General features: G+C 49.3%; 1 protein-coding gene across 3 annotated transcripts in view; it reads right to left on the reverse strand.

The window, feature by feature from the left end:
* Nucleotides 1-2,523: 2,523 nt before the first annotated feature.
* Nucleotides 2,524-17,940, reverse strand: part of OLFM1 (olfactomedin 1) — a 34,775-nt gene continuing 19,358 nt past the window's right edge. For all 3 annotated transcript variants that reach the window (XM_072883358.1, XM_072883356.1, XM_072883355.1), the window contains 4 exons: nucleotides 17,453-17,608; nucleotides 14,764-14,983; nucleotides 7,467-7,573; nucleotides 2,524-4,257 (listed from right to left, as the gene is read on the reverse strand). In XM_072883358.1, the coding sequence (XP_072739459.1) occupies nucleotides 3,583-4,257; nucleotides 7,467-7,573; nucleotides 14,764-14,983; nucleotides 17,453-17,608 (1,158 nt within the window). In that variant the 3' untranslated portion in view covers nucleotides 2,524-3,582. The remainder of the gene's footprint in view (nucleotides 4,258-7,466; nucleotides 7,574-14,763; nucleotides 14,984-17,452; nucleotides 17,609-17,940) is intronic.

Here is a 17,940-nt window from a genome sequence, read left to right on the forward strand (position 1 = left end):
AATGTTTTGAATCAAACGTGTTCTTTTGTCCTCTAATCTTGCCTAATGACAAAGCTGACTTTGGGTAATTTGGCACGTGGCAGTGCTTCGGTGTGGCAGTGTGCCTGGCTGGGTTGCTGGTAGATTCAGGTAGTGTCCTGCCATGTGCTCTGGTCTACCTGAAACATCTTCCCCAAAACTGGACAGTTTGGCTGGGACAATCTCCCTGAACACCTACAGAGGTCTTAGAGAAGAACCGTCTGGTGCCCAGGGCAATTAGCACAGCTCCGTGGCATGCAGGCGGGTAGGAACCAGAGTATGCAAAGCCCAGCTGCTGGGACAATAATCTGCACCGAAAAGCAATTCAGCGTGTGGCACAGCTGACAACAGCCGTGATCCAAAACTGCGGCAAGACTGCGCAAGAGAATCACCCCATTGCACTCGAGGAGCTGTGCAGCGAGCAGGTTCAGTTGGCTGTAAAAGCCCAACCCCTGTTGTAGGCATCGGCATCCGTCCCATTGATTGCAGCCGTCGCTGGATCCAGCTCTAAATCTTATAAAAACAGCGCGTTCCCCTTAAATGAGTTTGCACTGAAGAAATACATTAATTAAATAGAAATGACTGCAGGTGCCTTACAGCTTTTTGGCTTAACAGATTTCTCTTGTGCATTGAAGATCAATACTGCTGCCAATTACACCATGAGTCTCTAGCCCCCTTTTTTAGTTTCTTGGAGGGAAAACCACTGCTAAATATCAAAGATCTCCACAAACCTGGCAGTCCAGAGCCCTGGAAATATGGTGTGTAGCACAGAAATGAGTCCTCGGAGAGCTGTCCCCATTCTGGATACAGCCAGCATTTCAGTAAGAGGAGTAGTGCTGACACAGGGCAGTATCTCAAACCTGTGTAACTGGCTCAAACATCTGCATGTGGAGGATCGTTCATTGCTTGAGGTTTAATCCAGCTCTGGGAAATGACATTACACCATTTTTTCTTTCCCCTCTCCTCCCGCTGAAGAGCCCAGCAGGGACCTTCTGCTAAGGCTGAGAAGTTGAAATCCATATCTGCAATTTGCAGCAGTCACCAGTTGCTTATATTCAATTTCCTGACCTCGGTGATCCGTGCTCCTTCCAAGGCCCCTAATGCATCTGCCTGCCGAGTTCGAAGGCTGAACCTCATCAGCGAATATAGCTGTTCACATACCAAGTGGCTGAAAAATCATCATGCCTAGTGGTGCTAAACACGGTCACCTGCTTCTCTGTTTGGAAAGGAGGCAACAACGGTCTAATGGCACCAGAGCGAGCCCTTTGCAGCTTGCACAGGTACCAGGCATCCCCGCTGCCCACGAGATCCAGCTCAGCAGGCTCCTTGGGCGGGCAGCGAAGGCAGGACGGGTCCTGTCCCTTTGCCTGGGGCCGGTTGTGGCGTGGGAATTGCTGAATACTGCTCTGCCTGGGGCAGAGGGGAAAGACGGGACCCCACATCTCACACCAGAGGGAGCGATGGGACCCCACATCTCACAGCAGACAGTGGTGGCGGGATGAAGCTGCTGGGGGTGCTGGGTTCCTGGTAAAAGGAGCCCTGCCATGGGGAAAGCATATGGTGGAAGTGTGTAAGGGGAGAGCGGGGAAGTGCAGGATTAATTAAAGGTCGTTGAGAAGAGCATGTTAGCATCCAGCGTCTTAAGCTTCAAAATATCGAGAGCTTTAGGAGCATTCAGCTGGAAAAGTGCCTCGGATCATTTCAAGGTGTGTGCTGCGGTACTGCAGCATCCTGCAACGCTGTGAGGCCCCTGCTTTGGCAAAAACAAGGGGAATGATTGGGTTGAGTCCTCAGGCCCCAGCAGTAACAGTTGCTCATTATAATAAGCATCGCAGTGCTAGCTGTGTTAAATGGAAGGAGATTTTTACTAGCGTAAGACTATAGCAAATTCAGGATGAGAAGCACTCTAAGCATCTGAGAAGGAAAACGATCCAATTGCACCAGGCAGTCTGAGGCACTGTGTCTCCAAGTCTATTGACCGCGACAGACGACACAGTTTTCTCCTGTTGTAGCACTGATATCAAAGGCTGTCACCCCCCGACCCTGCTCTGCCGTCAGCCCCAGGACGGCGAGGCGGCTGAGCACAGCACCGCGGGCAGCCGGAGCCCCTGCCCGCAGTAGCAGGCAGCAGCACAGCCTGACTGCAGCCGCCTTCGCTGCCCCTCGCAGCGCAGAGCAGCCCTAGGAGCAGAGGGAGGATTTTCTCTCCTTGAAGCAGTATCCGCTCCAAATGCAAAGGGGAAGGCAATCCCGCTGTGTGAGCCCCACAGAGCAGAGAGCCAAACCCTCCGGCTCCTCAGCCTCCGGCTCCTCGCTGCCGGCCCCTCCGGCTCCCAGCTGCAGCTACCCATCAGGTAATGCCCCATGCAAGACGTAAGGAAAGTCAGGGTGGTTGCTCAACGATTACCCAGAACCCCCCACAATAACTCCCGTTACCCCTCCCCTACGCTTGGTCACTTGTACAGAGAAGACAATAAACAAAGCAGGGAAGTCTCCTAATATTTTTATTGTTCCTTAGATAACTGTGGATAGTACAAAGTTTTCCTCTTAAAAAAAATTAATTACCTTCACACTTCCATAAACAGGGCTTCCCATGGGAATCTGATGCCACAGAATTTCCACAGAAGCGATTTCCAACCACCATAATGCTATGTAGAGAGTATAACAGTAAGAGAATATTCTTGTAATTATCAACATGAAATTGGTTATCTGTGTATAAGGGTGAACACTGATCTTTTTTTTCTTTTTAGAAACAAAACCATCATTTATTAATCCAAACTACATCATTGCATTTACAACATTCATTGCATAAACTGGACATACAAAGTTTTGCCACCTCTGGTAAATAACAGACATACATTATACAATATATTTGCTGAATACATAAGTTCAAACAATATGGGTACAACAACTTGTTCATAATACATACTTAAACCATCGTGTTTAATAGTTACTAAGACACAGATCCATGAGCTACTTCGGGTCTCAGCACAGTTAATCTAAGTGACAAGAACACAGTTGAGAGACAGTAGCTGCAATGGAAGGCGAAGAAAACTAACCTGTGATAGGTCTTGTTCAGACAGCGAGAGCTCCTCACGGGTCAGCTTTTTCTGCTTAGAAATACAAATCACACATCCATCACAGCTGACCGTGATGTCGGGAAAATGTCCATGCAACCCACACACAGAAGAGAGCGAGTCTCCCAAGGATAAACTTTCAACAGTCATTGCCTTACTTCTTTAGTATGTACTATAGGTTTGCTATCGGAACAGAAACAAAACAAAACCCAAAACTTAAGTGGTTCTTTAAGTGCAGTTCCAGCTGCAAGTACATGGTTACTCGTGAGTCTATAACACAGGGCCAGACTTCTAGAAATGTAGAGGTAATGCTGATCTGTCAGGTTTATGCTGAATAATCCTCCATGATGTTGGTCTTAATTTTGGCAGCTGTTTATATATTTACTTACTTAAAGTGTGTTTGCTTGATATTAGTATTTTTTTTTAAATTCACTTCTCCCTTTTTTCCTTTTTTTTTTTTCTAAATCAGTTTCTAAACAAGGATGGACTACAACTCGTCAGACCTGATGACGTGGAAGAGGGTGACATTGTAAAGTATTTGGTGCCCATTGTTCCAGGCATAGAGGGCCCGATCCTTGGGGTTGTAGTCCAACATGGAAATGTGCGAGTACTTGTTTTGGAAGGGGATATCGATGTACTCATAGGTGGAGGCATTGGTCTGGTAGGCGTAGTGCACCTTGGTACCTCCCGAGTAGCCGTTGGTGACGTAGAGCGTGCCGCAGATGATGAAGGCCTCCCCGGCGCTGCGTTTCGGGTAGCTGGTGTTCCAGGTCTGGAGGCTCTGCAGGGTGTTGGGGTCCAGCTTGCTGATGACGATGTTGCCCGCGTTCTGGTTGGTGGCGTAGACGGCCCACAGCCCGTTCTCGTCCACCATGAGATCAATGTCCGAGTGGCCACCCCAGGCATAGTGGTACATGTTGTTGTAGCCGGCATAATCCAGGCTGCGAGTCTTGAGAATGGTCTCTGTTTTCAAGTCAAACCTGATAATTATGTGGCTTTGGTATTTATTGAAATAGATAGAGCCATTGTAGACCACTTGACCCGTGCCTGACCACGGGTGAGGGAGACGGTGAGAGGTAAAATTGTCAGTATTCATGAAATCTGCCATGGATTTATATTCACGGACGAAGCGGTTGTTGTGGTAGCTGTCCATGTACCAGACCTGGGCGAGCAACAGAAACACATGGGGTTAGAAAACAGCAGAAACCCGGCTGAGCCCTTTGCACATCACCCTAGAAACTGAGCTGGGAGCAAAATCCAGAGCGAGGAATCCAACCTGCTGGGGACTGGATTCCTTGGAATCCAACCTACGCCTAGAATTCCAAGGATTCCAAGGAATCCGATCTACGCCTAGAAATAAATCCGATTTTTGGAACCCCAAATCAGCCAAGAAATCAACTGAATAGCAAAGCTTTCCTGGGGGGTAACCTGCTATCTCCCCAGGAACCTGGGAGCTTAAGCAGTTCCCTGGGGGTGCTGCGTGACGGACACCGTCCTTCCAGAGGGCAATTAACATCTTTTCTCTGGCTAGACCCAGCATATTATGTTGATGCCGCTTTTGCTTCCCGTAAGCCCCATCGTGGTAGCACTCAGTAAATGACACCAGCTGCTGTGCAGAACTCCATTAATGTGGCGTGCAGAAGCGATGGATGCAATTGCTCATTGTCAAGGAAATTCAAACAAAGTCCATATTGGTTTAAAAATCATACACTTCTGCATCAAAAACTGAAACCAAGGCCACTAAAATGTAAGAGACAAAGACATCAAAATCTTGCTATCGGTAGATGAGGGAGAGATTTTAGATCATCATTTAAGCGCCAGTTCACTAGAGACACTGTCTAGACTCCTTAAAAAAAAAAGCTTTTGTCATATGAATCCAATGCCGAGGCAAATGACAAAGCTGTGCACTTAATATCAAGAAGAAATATCCAGCCAGTGAGGGACATTCTGTATGCAGCTGCTGCCTAAAAATAAGATAGCTGCTTTCTGTAGAAACTGTTTAGGAAGAAGAAAAAGTAAATCAAATAGCAAGAGGGAAGCCTTTAAGGATGCAGACTCGGGTAATGTTGTAGTGCAAACTTCTTTTGCAAATGCCTTGCAAAATCTGATGGTATCGTCTCCGCAATATGGCTGTCTCCAGGGTCCCTTAGAAGAGCAGACAAACATTTACACACGGCGTGTGCATGTAAACTGCTTTTGGCTGCTGGATTTGAAAGGCCAAGTGGGGTCTGCAAAAAATTTGTAGGGAACTTCAGCCCTCCGTCGTTACCTCCCTGGAAACACTGCAGAGGCTGGGGAATGAACATGTGGCAAATGGCTCTGATCTTCACACCTCCGCTGTGGGCTTGAGGATGGCTGCAAAAGCACCAGAGAAAAACCACCCATGTCCCTGAGCCCACGGCAGAGAAGTGCCTGCAGCCTGGGAGAGCTTCTGCTGTCAGACGTGGCACTGGAGAGCATTCCTCACTTAATGAAATGCCTGCGTTCAACTAAACCAGCTTGGGAAATTACAAAAAATAAACCCCAGGAAACCGATTGTCTCTCTGCTGCTCCCATTTCATTATTTGGTATTAAAAAATTACGCATCCCAGTGCATTGTGCTCAGTTTTTAGAGAGACAAAGAGAAGCCCAGAAGAGCAGAACCCCATGTCATCACGCTGGGGCTGCAAGGTGGCGGGACCCAACAGCATTTCATGCTTTGGAGAAGCGGAGATTGATGGATAGCAATGTCTCATCACACCGGCTGGCTTTGAGCAACCTTCTCCTGCCAATACACATCAATCCCGGCGCTCAGCATCCATTTGCTGCCTCGCCACCGGGCTGCTCCTGCGGGACTCGCAATTTTCCCCAGTTGTGTTCAATGATTTCATGACATGAACAAACGACCATACGAACCACCAAACACCTCCTGGGGCTTGGCGACGTAAGACGGATATGATAAACTGCCCATCTCTCCCCATCCCCAGCTTCCCACTCTCCTGGGCAGCCAGAGAAGTTCACTTAATTGTGCGTTTCTAATAAAATTCACAGTAGATTTATATATTATATACACATACACGCTTGTTAAGCTTGAGCTACAGGCCAGAGAAAACTGTTTGTCTACTCTCACGACAAAAATACGGTGCAGAAAAAGGCATGGGTAAAAAAAAATATTAAAAAATACAGCTTTGAGACAAAACTCTCTGAAGACATGGAAAGACCTTTAGCATTTGATCAACCAGCTTCAGCTGCAACAGGCCTGACTCTTCCTTCACAGATGTATAGATCACATTAGTGCCGAGGGATGCAGCAAACACAGCCCGAAGGGGACAAGTCTGTCCCCTCTCTTGAGCAAAACAAGATGTGATGTGGATAAAGTCTTCCCATCTCACTTCATAATTAGGATCTTATTGGGGCTATAGGTGAAATTTTGTTCAATAACCGTAAAATATGGAGGGGTCGCATTGGGGAAGCAGTGCCAACCAGTTGGCTGCTGGAGGGAAGGAGCCCGACATCTCAAGTCACTGATGCTTCATTGGTGCATGTCCACGGGCAAACAGAGCCAGCCCCGGGGGTGGCTTCTCCAGAGCATCCCTCGTCCTCTCTTAGCTACAGAAAGCCGATCGCAGGGCAGAGCTCTCAAAATAGCTGCCCCGAAACAGCCCTTGCTGGTGCCTTCATCCTTTGATGAAGGATGCTGCATGCAGGAGGGAATTACCATGCAGCCAAGTTCTGTGGTTTTTGTTTTGTTTTGCTGCCTGCAAATCCTCAGCAAACACTCGAGATATTTTCCATTCCATCAGTCATGGGAAGCCTGGATTGATTTTCAGCCAGTTATTGGCCTCCTACCTCCTTGGGATCAAAATAGAATGGTCTGAATGGAAAAAAAAAGACCAAAACAAAGCAAAACAAATCTCTCTCTGGCTGCAGTCAGTTAATTCCTCACAACAATGAAGGTGGAGGGCGGAGGACAAATGCAGTCAGATGACATTATCGGAGGCGCTGGCAGCAGAAGAGCAGCAGGGACCAGGACCACGGGTCCCTCTGCTCAGCCCCAGCTCCCTCATGGCTGCCAAACCCAGACGAGAGACCCAATATTTGATTTTTCCCTCCTGTGGTGGGCACAGACCGCATGGTGACACTTCCGAGACCGTGCCCGCTCATCACAGCAGTGAGCTTCACCCGCCCCCTCCTCATCCTCCCTCCCTGCGGGACCCTCAGCCCCCTCCCACTGCAGAGGAGGCCAGCAGAGCCCCGTGAGATGAATTAGGACCTTCCACCCATTTCACAGGGCACAACCCAGGCTTTGGTGCTTGGATGTAATGAGTTTTCAATGATCTCAGCCGCGCTGGTGGAGGTGGGAACACAGGGATGAAGCTGTCGTGGTCTTACCTTGTTCTCTCCCTCGGGAGCGAGAGGGTCCGTCATCCACGATCCGAACCTGGACCCCGAGGTTTTAATTGTGATTGGGTCACTTATTCCCGTCAGCTTGCCACAAGCTGAAAAAGAGTGAGGACATCAGACCACCGCCGCGGCTCGGTTGGCAGTGGGTCTTTGCCAGCCAGCCCCGAAGCCCCGATGAGGGGCACCAGCGCTGGCCACCACCCACACCACTCTGCCCACTGCTCTCCCCTGCTGATGGGCAGCTCTGTTTTTATTTAATTAGAGGTAATTAGGCCAAGAGCAACCGTCAGGTGCTTTTGTTTGTTTCACGCCTCTTAATAACAATTGTCCTTATCACACTGTCCCCAAGAAAACAAGCTCTCCTGAACCAGCCATACTGCTAATGTCGCAGAATAGAAAATGAGAAGAGAGCCAGGGTCGAGCAGCCAGGTGGAGAAATTAGCTGAATAGCTCTGCTCATTTCTGCTATAATAGAGAGGGTGCAGCCAAGATAAAAAGACAGACGTGTCTATTCCAGCCCTGCTGGAAACACGCATTTGTTACAGGTTATGCAAAGGAGAAAAAAAAAAAACAAAGGTGGGAAATTATACGCGATATAAATCTCTTTCCTGCAAAGACCATTTACCAGCTTCTACCAGCCACCTTCTCTGTTCCCTATCGTGTCTGCACGCTTAGGAGACAGTAATGAATTCACCAGGGTCTCCTCCGCCAGCCTGGGCTTCGCCAGCTCCGGGAGAGGAACCCAAATGCAGGATGGAGGATGGAGGGCAGGAGGTGGGGTGTCCCGAGGGCTCCTCGGGAGCTGCCCCGGGAACCCTGCCCAGACTCAGCACCACCACAACAGGGACGGGCACCCGCACAGCCCTACGAGCCAGGTTTTGAAGCATATTTATGTGCTCCACACTGCTGATTTCATGCCATTGAATTCGGTGGGCATGTCAGCACATTTACAAGCCCAGCTAAGTCCCTCGCTGTGTTTTTAAGCCCTAAATACAAGGTGAAGCAGCGGCACCTCTCCCCCAGCTTGCCGTGCCGGCTGCCTGTGGAAGCTTGTTTCCCTTCTGTGGCTCTGTCCCCTGACACTGAAGCCCGCATCCCTCCAGGGACCCCCGTGAATAGATGCCTGCAATGCTACAGCCTCAGCATCGAAGGTGCAGCCACACGCTGAGTTCCTATTTCCAACGATATCTCCAAATTTCAGCAAAGCTGCCATTCCGGTCTCCTGCAACGCCAGCATTTTAGCATATGTGCACTAAGGAACGACAGGCGAAGAGATGAAGATGCCGCGGGAGGGACTGGGGGCTGCGTTGGATGGTCTGTCGCTACGGGACCACTCGTTTAAAACGCGGACACATTCAGTAGACCTGCAGCAGCATCTCCTGAGCAAGGCAAGCTGAGGTCAGCGGCACCAGGGGGACAACTGCAACCTGAAGTTCAGAAGGTGTTTCCTGATTTCTCCTTTTTGATGGGGAAGCCTCTGGCGGGCTGGGGCAGGGGACGGTGGCGGGGACAGAGCGGCTGCGCCGGGTGCTGGGTTTGCAGGCTGAGCTGCAGCTGCACTGCAGTACAAATGACTCTGCTGCTCAGTGGGGGGTACCCGTGGCCGAGGCCGCAGGTGGGAGCCCATGGAGGTGCTGCTGAAACACGTGTGGAGCTCTGCCAGCTCAGGACAAGGTCCTTCTGCTCCAAATTACCAAGTAGAATCATAGAATCATAGAAGGGTCAGAAGGGACCATTAAAGGTCATCTAGTTCAAGCCCCCTGCAATGAGCAGGGACATCTTCAACTAGATCAGGTTGCTCAAAGCCTCGTCCAACCTGATCTTGAATGTTTCCAGCACGTGCGCTCCGCAATCTCTCTTAGCTGCCTCTCTCCTCAGCCTGTTCTCATCTGCCCCTTTATATTCCTGATTATGGCCATGGGACACATCCACCTACCTCAGCTCTGAGCTGTGGGCAAAGGGCTGACCTTAGCCTGGGGCATAAAATAGATGAAGATATTCTTGATATGCACCAGCATGACATGGCCAAGGGGACCATCAGTCTTCCCACAGCCTTCAGATACCAGGCAGGTAAAGAGAGATCCCACCAAAAAGCAGAGAGCTTTCTTGGCCTCACTGAGACACAATGTATGGGAATTCGTCCTCCTGCCTGTCTGATGCATTCAACACTGCTCAGCTCAGGAGGAGAGCAAGGTATGGACAAAGGGATGCAACGGGTTAAAATAATAAATGCTTAACATCTTGCAAATTCCCCTTGCAGAGGACCAGCCTTCCTCTAATCACAGATCTGCTCAACACTGCCTTCCTACATTGCTGTCACTTTATCTCTTTCCTTCCATTTCCCTGGAGAGAAAGGTTGTATAAAAGCTCATTGATTAAAAAAAAAAAAAAAGTTTTAAAAAAAAAAGCAGCAGCAGCTGATAAGGGTAAACTAGTGTTGTTTGCAAGTAGTGAGGCTACATCTCATACATGTTTAGCTGGAGGCGCATTCACAATAGCTCTTCAGCAATGCAAGAGGGTTGCTCTTACACAGGGCAAGGTGTTTTCTTTCTTGGTGTAGATCTATCAGAGGCACCCAGATGCTGGGGGGAAGGTTTCAAATGGATCCTGGAACCAAACGCTTTAAGGCCCCTAGTTAGCTACATTACCCCCCAGGGATGGGCAACTACAGCCTCTGTGATCCGCATTCACCCGTCTGTTCCTGCTGAGATGCACACCGCATTCCTAACGCCATCAGCTTTTTTTCCCCCTTCTATGGGGCCAGCAATGATTAAAAGCAGGAAGATTACCTTACTGGGGGCAGAGGGGACTCTGTCTTCTACTGCTTCCCTTGGACATGTCGCAGCTTGAATCAGAGCGGTAGCTCACAAGAGAGGATTCTTGTGTCTCCCTACGCTCCGGCACGAAGCAGCAGCCTGCGCAGCCTCGAAGCACCCACCAGCAGCGCCTGCCAGTCCCAGCAGTGCTCTCCTCTGCGGGTGAGGAGCTGAGCATGGGGCGGTGGGTTGGGAGCAGAGCTGGGGCGAGAGCCCAAGACGCCCAACGTCCAAATCCTTCCTCTATCAGACTCTACTGACTCGCACAGGGGAGTTTTTAAGCGTTGGCTGCAATTGCCCTAAAGCTCCTGCTTGACTTCGCAGCAAAGCCCTCCTGCCCTGGGCAGCCCAGCACCCATGGGTGCTGAGCTGTTTGCAGCAAACCTGCTCTCCCACTGGGATGGCAGGAGCATGGGATGCTACGTGCATTTCAAGTCACTCGGGGATGAATGTACAACAGGAAAGCACGACCTGGTGCTCCTCCATGAGTCCCCAACACAGGGGAAGCCTGTGAACAGCAGCTTTCGGGTCACGCATAGAGGATCTGTTTTCACTCCGGTTTGCCCAGCACTATTCCGGTCCCTGGACCTGTGGCCCATGGGGACCTGCATGTCCCTGTTCCTGGAAAACAGCACAAATCAGCTTCTTCCCGAGTAACCCTCCAGGCTGACCCAGCCAACGGCCCCCAACCTGCCCTCCTGCAGCTCAGCAGAGCACCAACAAAACACCACCTCCATGCACGCAGCCCCTTCCTCTAGCTGCATGAAGAATTTTCCAGCAGAAGACACGCTTTCCTCCAGCCAGTTACAACGAGCGCTACCATCCTCCCAGGATATTAACACCCCCGCTCCATATTTCGCCTAAGATCCAGCCCACAAGCGATGTTTAGCAGCTCAGCAGCAATTTATCCGCCAACGCAGCCACCCCGCCGACACCAGCACCGTCTCCTTCTGGACTCCACGGTTCTGCTCGGGCTGCTGCTGCTACAGCCGAGCGCCTTCCCAGCTTGGGCTTCCCACGAAGCCAAGGTCTGATCCCCCCCTCCACATCCCGGTCCCAGCCCTCCGCAGCAGGGATGGGGCTGCGGCAGTTGGGTCGTGTCCTGCCCTCGCCTCTGTTGCCCAGCTGGGAGCCCCCCATCCCAAAAATAGCTGGGATAGGGCTCTGTCCCCATCTCTGCCCTGGGATTGTGGGCTGGGATTTTTTGCAAGAGTCAGGGAAGGCTCGTGCTATCAAGCAAACGTGAGCCTGTGGAGTGCAGCCGAGTTAAATACCCCCTCGAATCAAGGAGTGACAACCTCTCCACTCCTCCAAGGCTCCTCTCAGGAACATTAATGGAAATGCTAAAATCCCTGTATAAATAGTGATCTTTAAGAGTGTAAACAGAGTAACAGATTGAACATGCCATTATTGATTTTTTTTTTCCTTCACACACATGCCAGGGTCAGGAAGTGTTTTCACTATTGATCCATCAATAATGCTTAGGAAACCCAAAATGCAAAACAGGACCTTGTCTAAGGAAAATGCTGCTGCACTGTCGAGCATCAGTGCTTCCCAGAGGATGGGGAGAAGTGAACCGGACGGGAACACGGCACATCCCCTCCTCTTCCCTTGTCCCATGCTCGTTGCAGCAGCTCCCTGATCCTGCTCTGGGCACTCTAAGCTGTATCCCGAGCTCTAGCAGGAGAACGCACACCAGGTGAGCAGCGTTGCTGGCCCATGCAGGAGCAAAGCTAAGCTAAAATGCGCTACTTGAAACTTCAGTGAATCCCTCTGAGCAGATAATTTGCAGCAAGCAGCAATCTTCAGCAAAAAGGACCTCATCATGCGGCAGCAAAATGTCTGTAAGGTTGTTATCTGAATTTAACTCAATTAACTACCATTTTCACTGGTTTATACTCCAGAGCGATAAACAACATTGGAAATTCAATCTGGGCTGTTTGCTGTTAAGTGACGAAATAAATCACTCTCCTGGGCGAGCAGCAAACCCTCCCAGGTGAACCCCTGCGAGACTCAGCGTCCGTCTCCACGAGCACCCAGGGGTGCTGCAATCCCCCAAGGCAGAAAAGCTGCCCTGACCCCACGGTCACAGAGAGAGCAAGAGGAGAAAGAAGGGACACAGCCAAAAAGCCCAAATAAAGCCTCAAAAAGATTCCAAAAAACCCCCAAAAGTTTCTAGACAAAGTTGCCTGCAGGAGCTCGCCATCCTAGCTGCCTCAGCCAGTCTTACCTGGGCTACTGCCTTGCTTGGATGTCCCAGCTGGAGGACCTGAGCATGAGGGGGATGTAACGAGCCAGGACATGGCCCAGAGCAGAAGGGGCTAGTGGTCCAAGAGCAAACTCTCTTTTCTTTGGAGCCCTGAATGGTTTGGGAGTTACTTCTTAAAGCCTGCCCAGGGTCTGCAGGAGGATCATCACAGCTTCCCTGGCTCCGGTAGAGTCAGCCTCGGCTGGGCAGCTCCACCAAGGCCGGCTGTGGGGTCCAGGATGGTTTTGTTTAAAGAACTATCCCTGGGAAAGGACTTCTACAGCTCAGACTCAAATCCCTGGTCCTCCTGCTGTTCCCTCTCCCTACCACCCGCAGCTCCTCCTCATCTTCAAGAGATGGGCTGAAGGCTATGGATGCAGCAAGCGGATCCCTCCTTGGGCACCATCTCCTCTCATCACACCCACTTCTGCCTTTGGCAGGGGAGGAATGAGAAAAGCCGTTCGTAGGGCAGAGCTGCCCTGTGCTGGCGGTGTGGGGCTGCTGGGGGGTTTGCTAGGTGACCTTGGTCACCCAGAGACGCCTGTGCCTCTTCCCCAGCCTTTCTTATCTTACCCACTGCAGGACTGTCACTCCCGAGATGTTTGTATGGTCCCCATGGGATAAAGCTCCAGGTATTAGGTACTGCTAACACAGAAAGCACCAAGTCATTATAACCTCGATCATTTCTGTCACCCACTGAAATTCAAGTGGGTGAGGACAAGGTCAGGACTTCCCTGCCACCCCCCAACCCTGCTGCCTTCCCTGTGACCGTCGCAGGGCGAGGAGAGGGACCGCAGATGTGGTGCAGAAAGCGACGGCACGACTCGCCGCAGCCTGTTCTGCCCCAAACCAAACCTGGGCACATCAGCACTCGTTAATAAATGAGAAATCAGGCTCTGCCCTCTCACTCAGCCGGGGGGTTATACCTGCCTGGGCAGCTCCCCGGGGGGATCTCAGTACATGACTTGCTGCACGCTCGTAGTTCAAATACCTCTGAGCATCCGGGCTTACGTGGAAATTCGCTTTCCTCTCTGAGATTTCAAGTGAGAGGCAGTTTATAAGGGACGTACAAGGTATCAGAGGACAGGATAGAAATGCAGGGGGAAATAAGGGGAGGCGGCTGCTTACAGAAGCGTGGAGGCATCTAGAAACAAGCAAAAGCAATCCCACCAGCAGAGACAAGAGAGAAACAAAGCGTTACCTTGCCAAGGATATAAAGTGCTCAGAAGAGATCTGATCTTCCATGAAGTTACCTGAGAGTGTAATTTCATATGTGCTACCAAAATAGACTGCAGAGCAGTTAATGTGTTTAGATTATCTAAATTGCTTAACAAGAAAGTCAATAACGTAAGGAGAAATTAAATCAAGTCAGAGCTAGGCCAACAAACGGTGGGGAGATTTCTGGCAGCTGCGGAAGGCAGTGCCCTTCTTCCCCCCTTCTCCACCCTCTGTTTGGGGTCAGATGCTGGGTTTAGCTACAGCTGCGTCTCCCCACAACAGACCCACAGGCTTCAGTCAATTAATACTCTCTGAATGAGATTACAGATGAATCTCTCGTGTTTCAGCATTGCTGGTTACTTGGCCTGATGGAAGGGGCTCCCTGCTCCCTCAGGGAACAGGAGAGACGGGTAGGATTTACATCCTGCACACGGCATAGTCCGGACCAACACACGAACCCGCACCAGCTACACCATGCTCTTCTCTACAGGGACTTGCAAGATGCAAAAGGAAAAAGGGAAACCAAGTCACAGCCTGCACACACACACACGCACGCACGCTACCTAAAGCGGTGCGCAGAGACCTTTGCTGATGTGCCAGGTCCAGTTAGCAAAAAGATTGGACATTGATGCATAAGCAAAATGGGTGCATGCGTTTGCTTTGCATAAGCGTTATTTGCAATAGGCCACGCATTTACCGCATTTCACCGTCCACTTATGCAAACGCTGCAAAAAGTCACATGCCTAGGTAAGGGCCCGATCCTGAAGTACTTACGCCATGAGCAACATTGCTCATGCAAGTAATCCTTAGCAGGACTACTCCCAAGATTAATGTTACTTATAGCATAAATATTTACAGGATCAAACCTGGCTGTGCGAGCTCATCTCTTACAGCCAGGCCAGGCACAAGGAGATGTCCAGTCTAGCATCTCTGTCTCCAGACGGGATGCGTGGTTTAACATCGATGGTGTTTAGCCGGTGCCACCATGTTGTTCTGAGCCTACCTAATTTTTGCATGCATGCACGAAGCCTTTCTTCAAGATTTGACACTCTGTTCTGAAGCTCTTCGTAGTCATAGGCGCCAATCTCTTCCTGGAGTTCGTTTAGAACTGACGTCAGATTCTGGACCTCCTCTTTAAACTGCAATACCAATTTTGCATCGGCTTTGTACTCTTCCAACACTGGTATCAAAGGCCTAAGTTCCTCCATTTTCGCTTTTATTGCCTGCAAGGTTAAAATAAGCTTGGTTCAGTGCTATGCGTGCAAAAATCTGCAACACTCTGCCTTGACCTGGTTGCTTCCTACGTGAGTGCAATGTTCATATCCCACAATTATTATCATTAAAATTATTTTAATTATTATTTTGGTCCAAATGATGTATTGGAAAGAACATATTAAACAGGCTGCAGAACACCAAAATATTTGGGAAAGGCCTTTATTTGTCATTTTTAGAATGCAACATCTTAGGGTTACATGCTTCAGATCACATACACAAAGAGTTCTTTTTTTTTTTTCTTTCCAAAAAATAAAATAAAATAATATATATATGCATTGACAAGGGTTTCAAACTATTCATGAAATGCATCTACAATTGCATGCAAAGGAAGATCTCGGTTGTGTGGTTCAAGGTTCCTTAGTGAGATATGGTGCTAATTTGGAAAATAATCAAAAAAATAAATGCATGGTGCAAAATGCTCTGTGGCCCTCTTTTCATGGTTACATGGGAGTGAACTGCTTCTTCAGTCACTGCAGCATTGAAAAAACTTGCTTTTAAGTTAGCCCTGTAAGCAAGAAAATGAAATACTGTTGAGGATCTAGCTCACTAACCTGCCTTATATAGATAGCCATTCATAGACAAATACTCTTACGGAACTAAAGAGAAAAAAAAACACAAGAGCTCCAAACCACTCACATTTTAATGCTGGCATTAGCAGAAACAAAATGCTGTGGCTGTTATTTAAAATGGTGCTTTGGCAGCAAATTAGACAAAAATTCCTTACTGTTTTTAGGCATGCTATAAAGAAGATAAAAATCAAAGTCATTATCAAATTTATTTTGCAGAAACGAAGACTTTTTTTTTTTTTTTTTAATTAAATGAAGGCCTTGTTTAAAGGCATGGTATGCAGCATTTTGTTAAAGATGCTTTGCTCCAGCAGCTAATGAGTAGACATAAATATGCATGCACCTACCCGTTAATGAAGCATGTTAGTATACACAGTATACCTGGTGCTGCTTAAACCACTGCGCAGTGGCCAAGTTCACAGCGCTCAGGGCTGTGACATCTGGCTGTCTGCTGAAGCAGCTCAGGGGTGAACGGGATCAGAACTCGGTTCTCAGCCTCATTTCTTTCCTTCCCATCCCCTCCTATTTAAGTCAAGAGGCTTTCCCTCCTGCGGTTGGCATGTGGGGAATGTATTTATTTCCTTATTTACTTGCACTTCCCGGTGCAAGCTCCCTGGTAGGCAATGGGGAGGATTAAACTCATCAGAATGGAGGAGGGGAAAAAAAAAGAAAAAAAAAAGAAAGAAACAAACAGAAATAAACTCATGCTTAAATCAGAAAGATGGTCCTTATATCCAGACTGCAGAGCTAAGTTTAGGGTCCTGCGGTAACTGGAGATAGGGAATGGAGGAGGTGGATTTGGTGAAAAGTTTTAAGAACCTTCTTCCCAGCTTTTTATGATGTAATCTTGGTATTTCAGTATTTAACATCTCAATTAAAATAATTCTGCTTTAAAACACCAGCCAGCTGGGCAGCTGCCTGGAAATGAGGATGGGAATCAGCTGGATGGCTGATCAGAAACGGCCCCAAATTTCACTAGAAATCTTCTCAATTTGTTTTTTACATCTATTAATCCACAACATTACTAAAATCTAATGTTCCAAATATTGCTGACAGCCTCTTTTTGGCAATTTCATTTGTTCTCAATCAAGTTCTTGAAAGTTCGACCATTGCTCGCAATGACAGCTTCATTTAAAAGGCTGGTATCTTCTCATTTGTACGACACCAGGACAAAACACATACAAGCCATCAGAAGGTGCTGGCTCGGCTGCCAACACCATTGCTTCAAAACTGGACATTTGCACATCCTTGAGACGTGCACTTTGCCAGCCCGAGGACAGCTGCGATAGTTGTACTTTTGGGGTTTTTTGGGGAGGGTTGATTTGTTTGATTGATTGCCCAGTTGCTACAACCGCCCCAAGGAGGGAAGCGATTTGGTGACGGCCCGTTGCGGTCTGCCACGTGCTGCAGAAATGGGAACGGAGCCCCAGCTCCTGGCTCTTCCCAAGAAAATTGGGTCCTGGGCACGGCGTGGGGAAGGGCTGCCTGGCCGTGGAGGGGAACCCACCTCGCCCTGACCTCAGCTGCCCCCGGGTCTCCCTGCAGACCCTCTCTTATGGGGCAAGCCTGCGCTGCCCTGTTTGAGGCACCCAGGTGGGTCGTGGGTATGGGAACATGTCGATTTACGCTTTTACCCTGTAGAAAAATGTATTGCGGCTGAGGATGTGATGCCGCAACCGGGATCTGGCCGTGCTTTGGATAGGAGGGAGCTGCATGGGTAGGCGGCCGCCAGCGCCGTGTACGACCGGACCAACAGCCACGTGAGCTGATGGGGACTGGGACCACAGTCCCACGCGCACCCCGCTAAATCCCTGGCCACCGCTTCGTTAGCAGTTTGGAAAGCAGACATACCTTAAACTGCCTTGCCAGGTGCTGCTTGTGGCTTTCTTCCACTTGTTTAAATTTTGATTCCAGTCCCCTCATCTGGTTTTCCATCTTCTCAACGTACTGTAGGTCTCTCTGAGTCCGCCTGTCCAACACCTCTATCGACTGGGACATGTTTTGCACCTGTCAAACGAGAAGGGGTTCATTAAGAAGGTGTCGCTTCCCCAGCAGCAAGGCAGCCCCGCTCACATCCCAATGCCGAACGCTGACCTTTTCCTGCACAGTCAACAAAGCTAAAGGGTAATCAGCCTATGCATTATTTACTAGTTAATCCACAGCATCTCCCAGTATTATGACCCCCATGCTCTCAAATAGAGAAAATTGGTTTCATAAACATTTATTCTGCTGCGCTGCAGAGAATAATTTAACAATCACACATGCAAATAAGGGTTGCAGTCAAGGCTAAAATGCAGCACTCACGATGGGCTCTTTGAGAGGCTGGGACGGCACCCGCC

Source organism: Ciconia boyciana, chromosome 18 (assembly GCF_034638445.1).
Source record: "Ciconia boyciana chromosome 18, ASM3463844v1, whole genome shotgun sequence".
NCBI classification, from domain to species: domain Eukaryota; kingdom Metazoa; phylum Chordata; class Aves; order Ciconiiformes; family Ciconiidae; genus Ciconia; species Ciconia boyciana.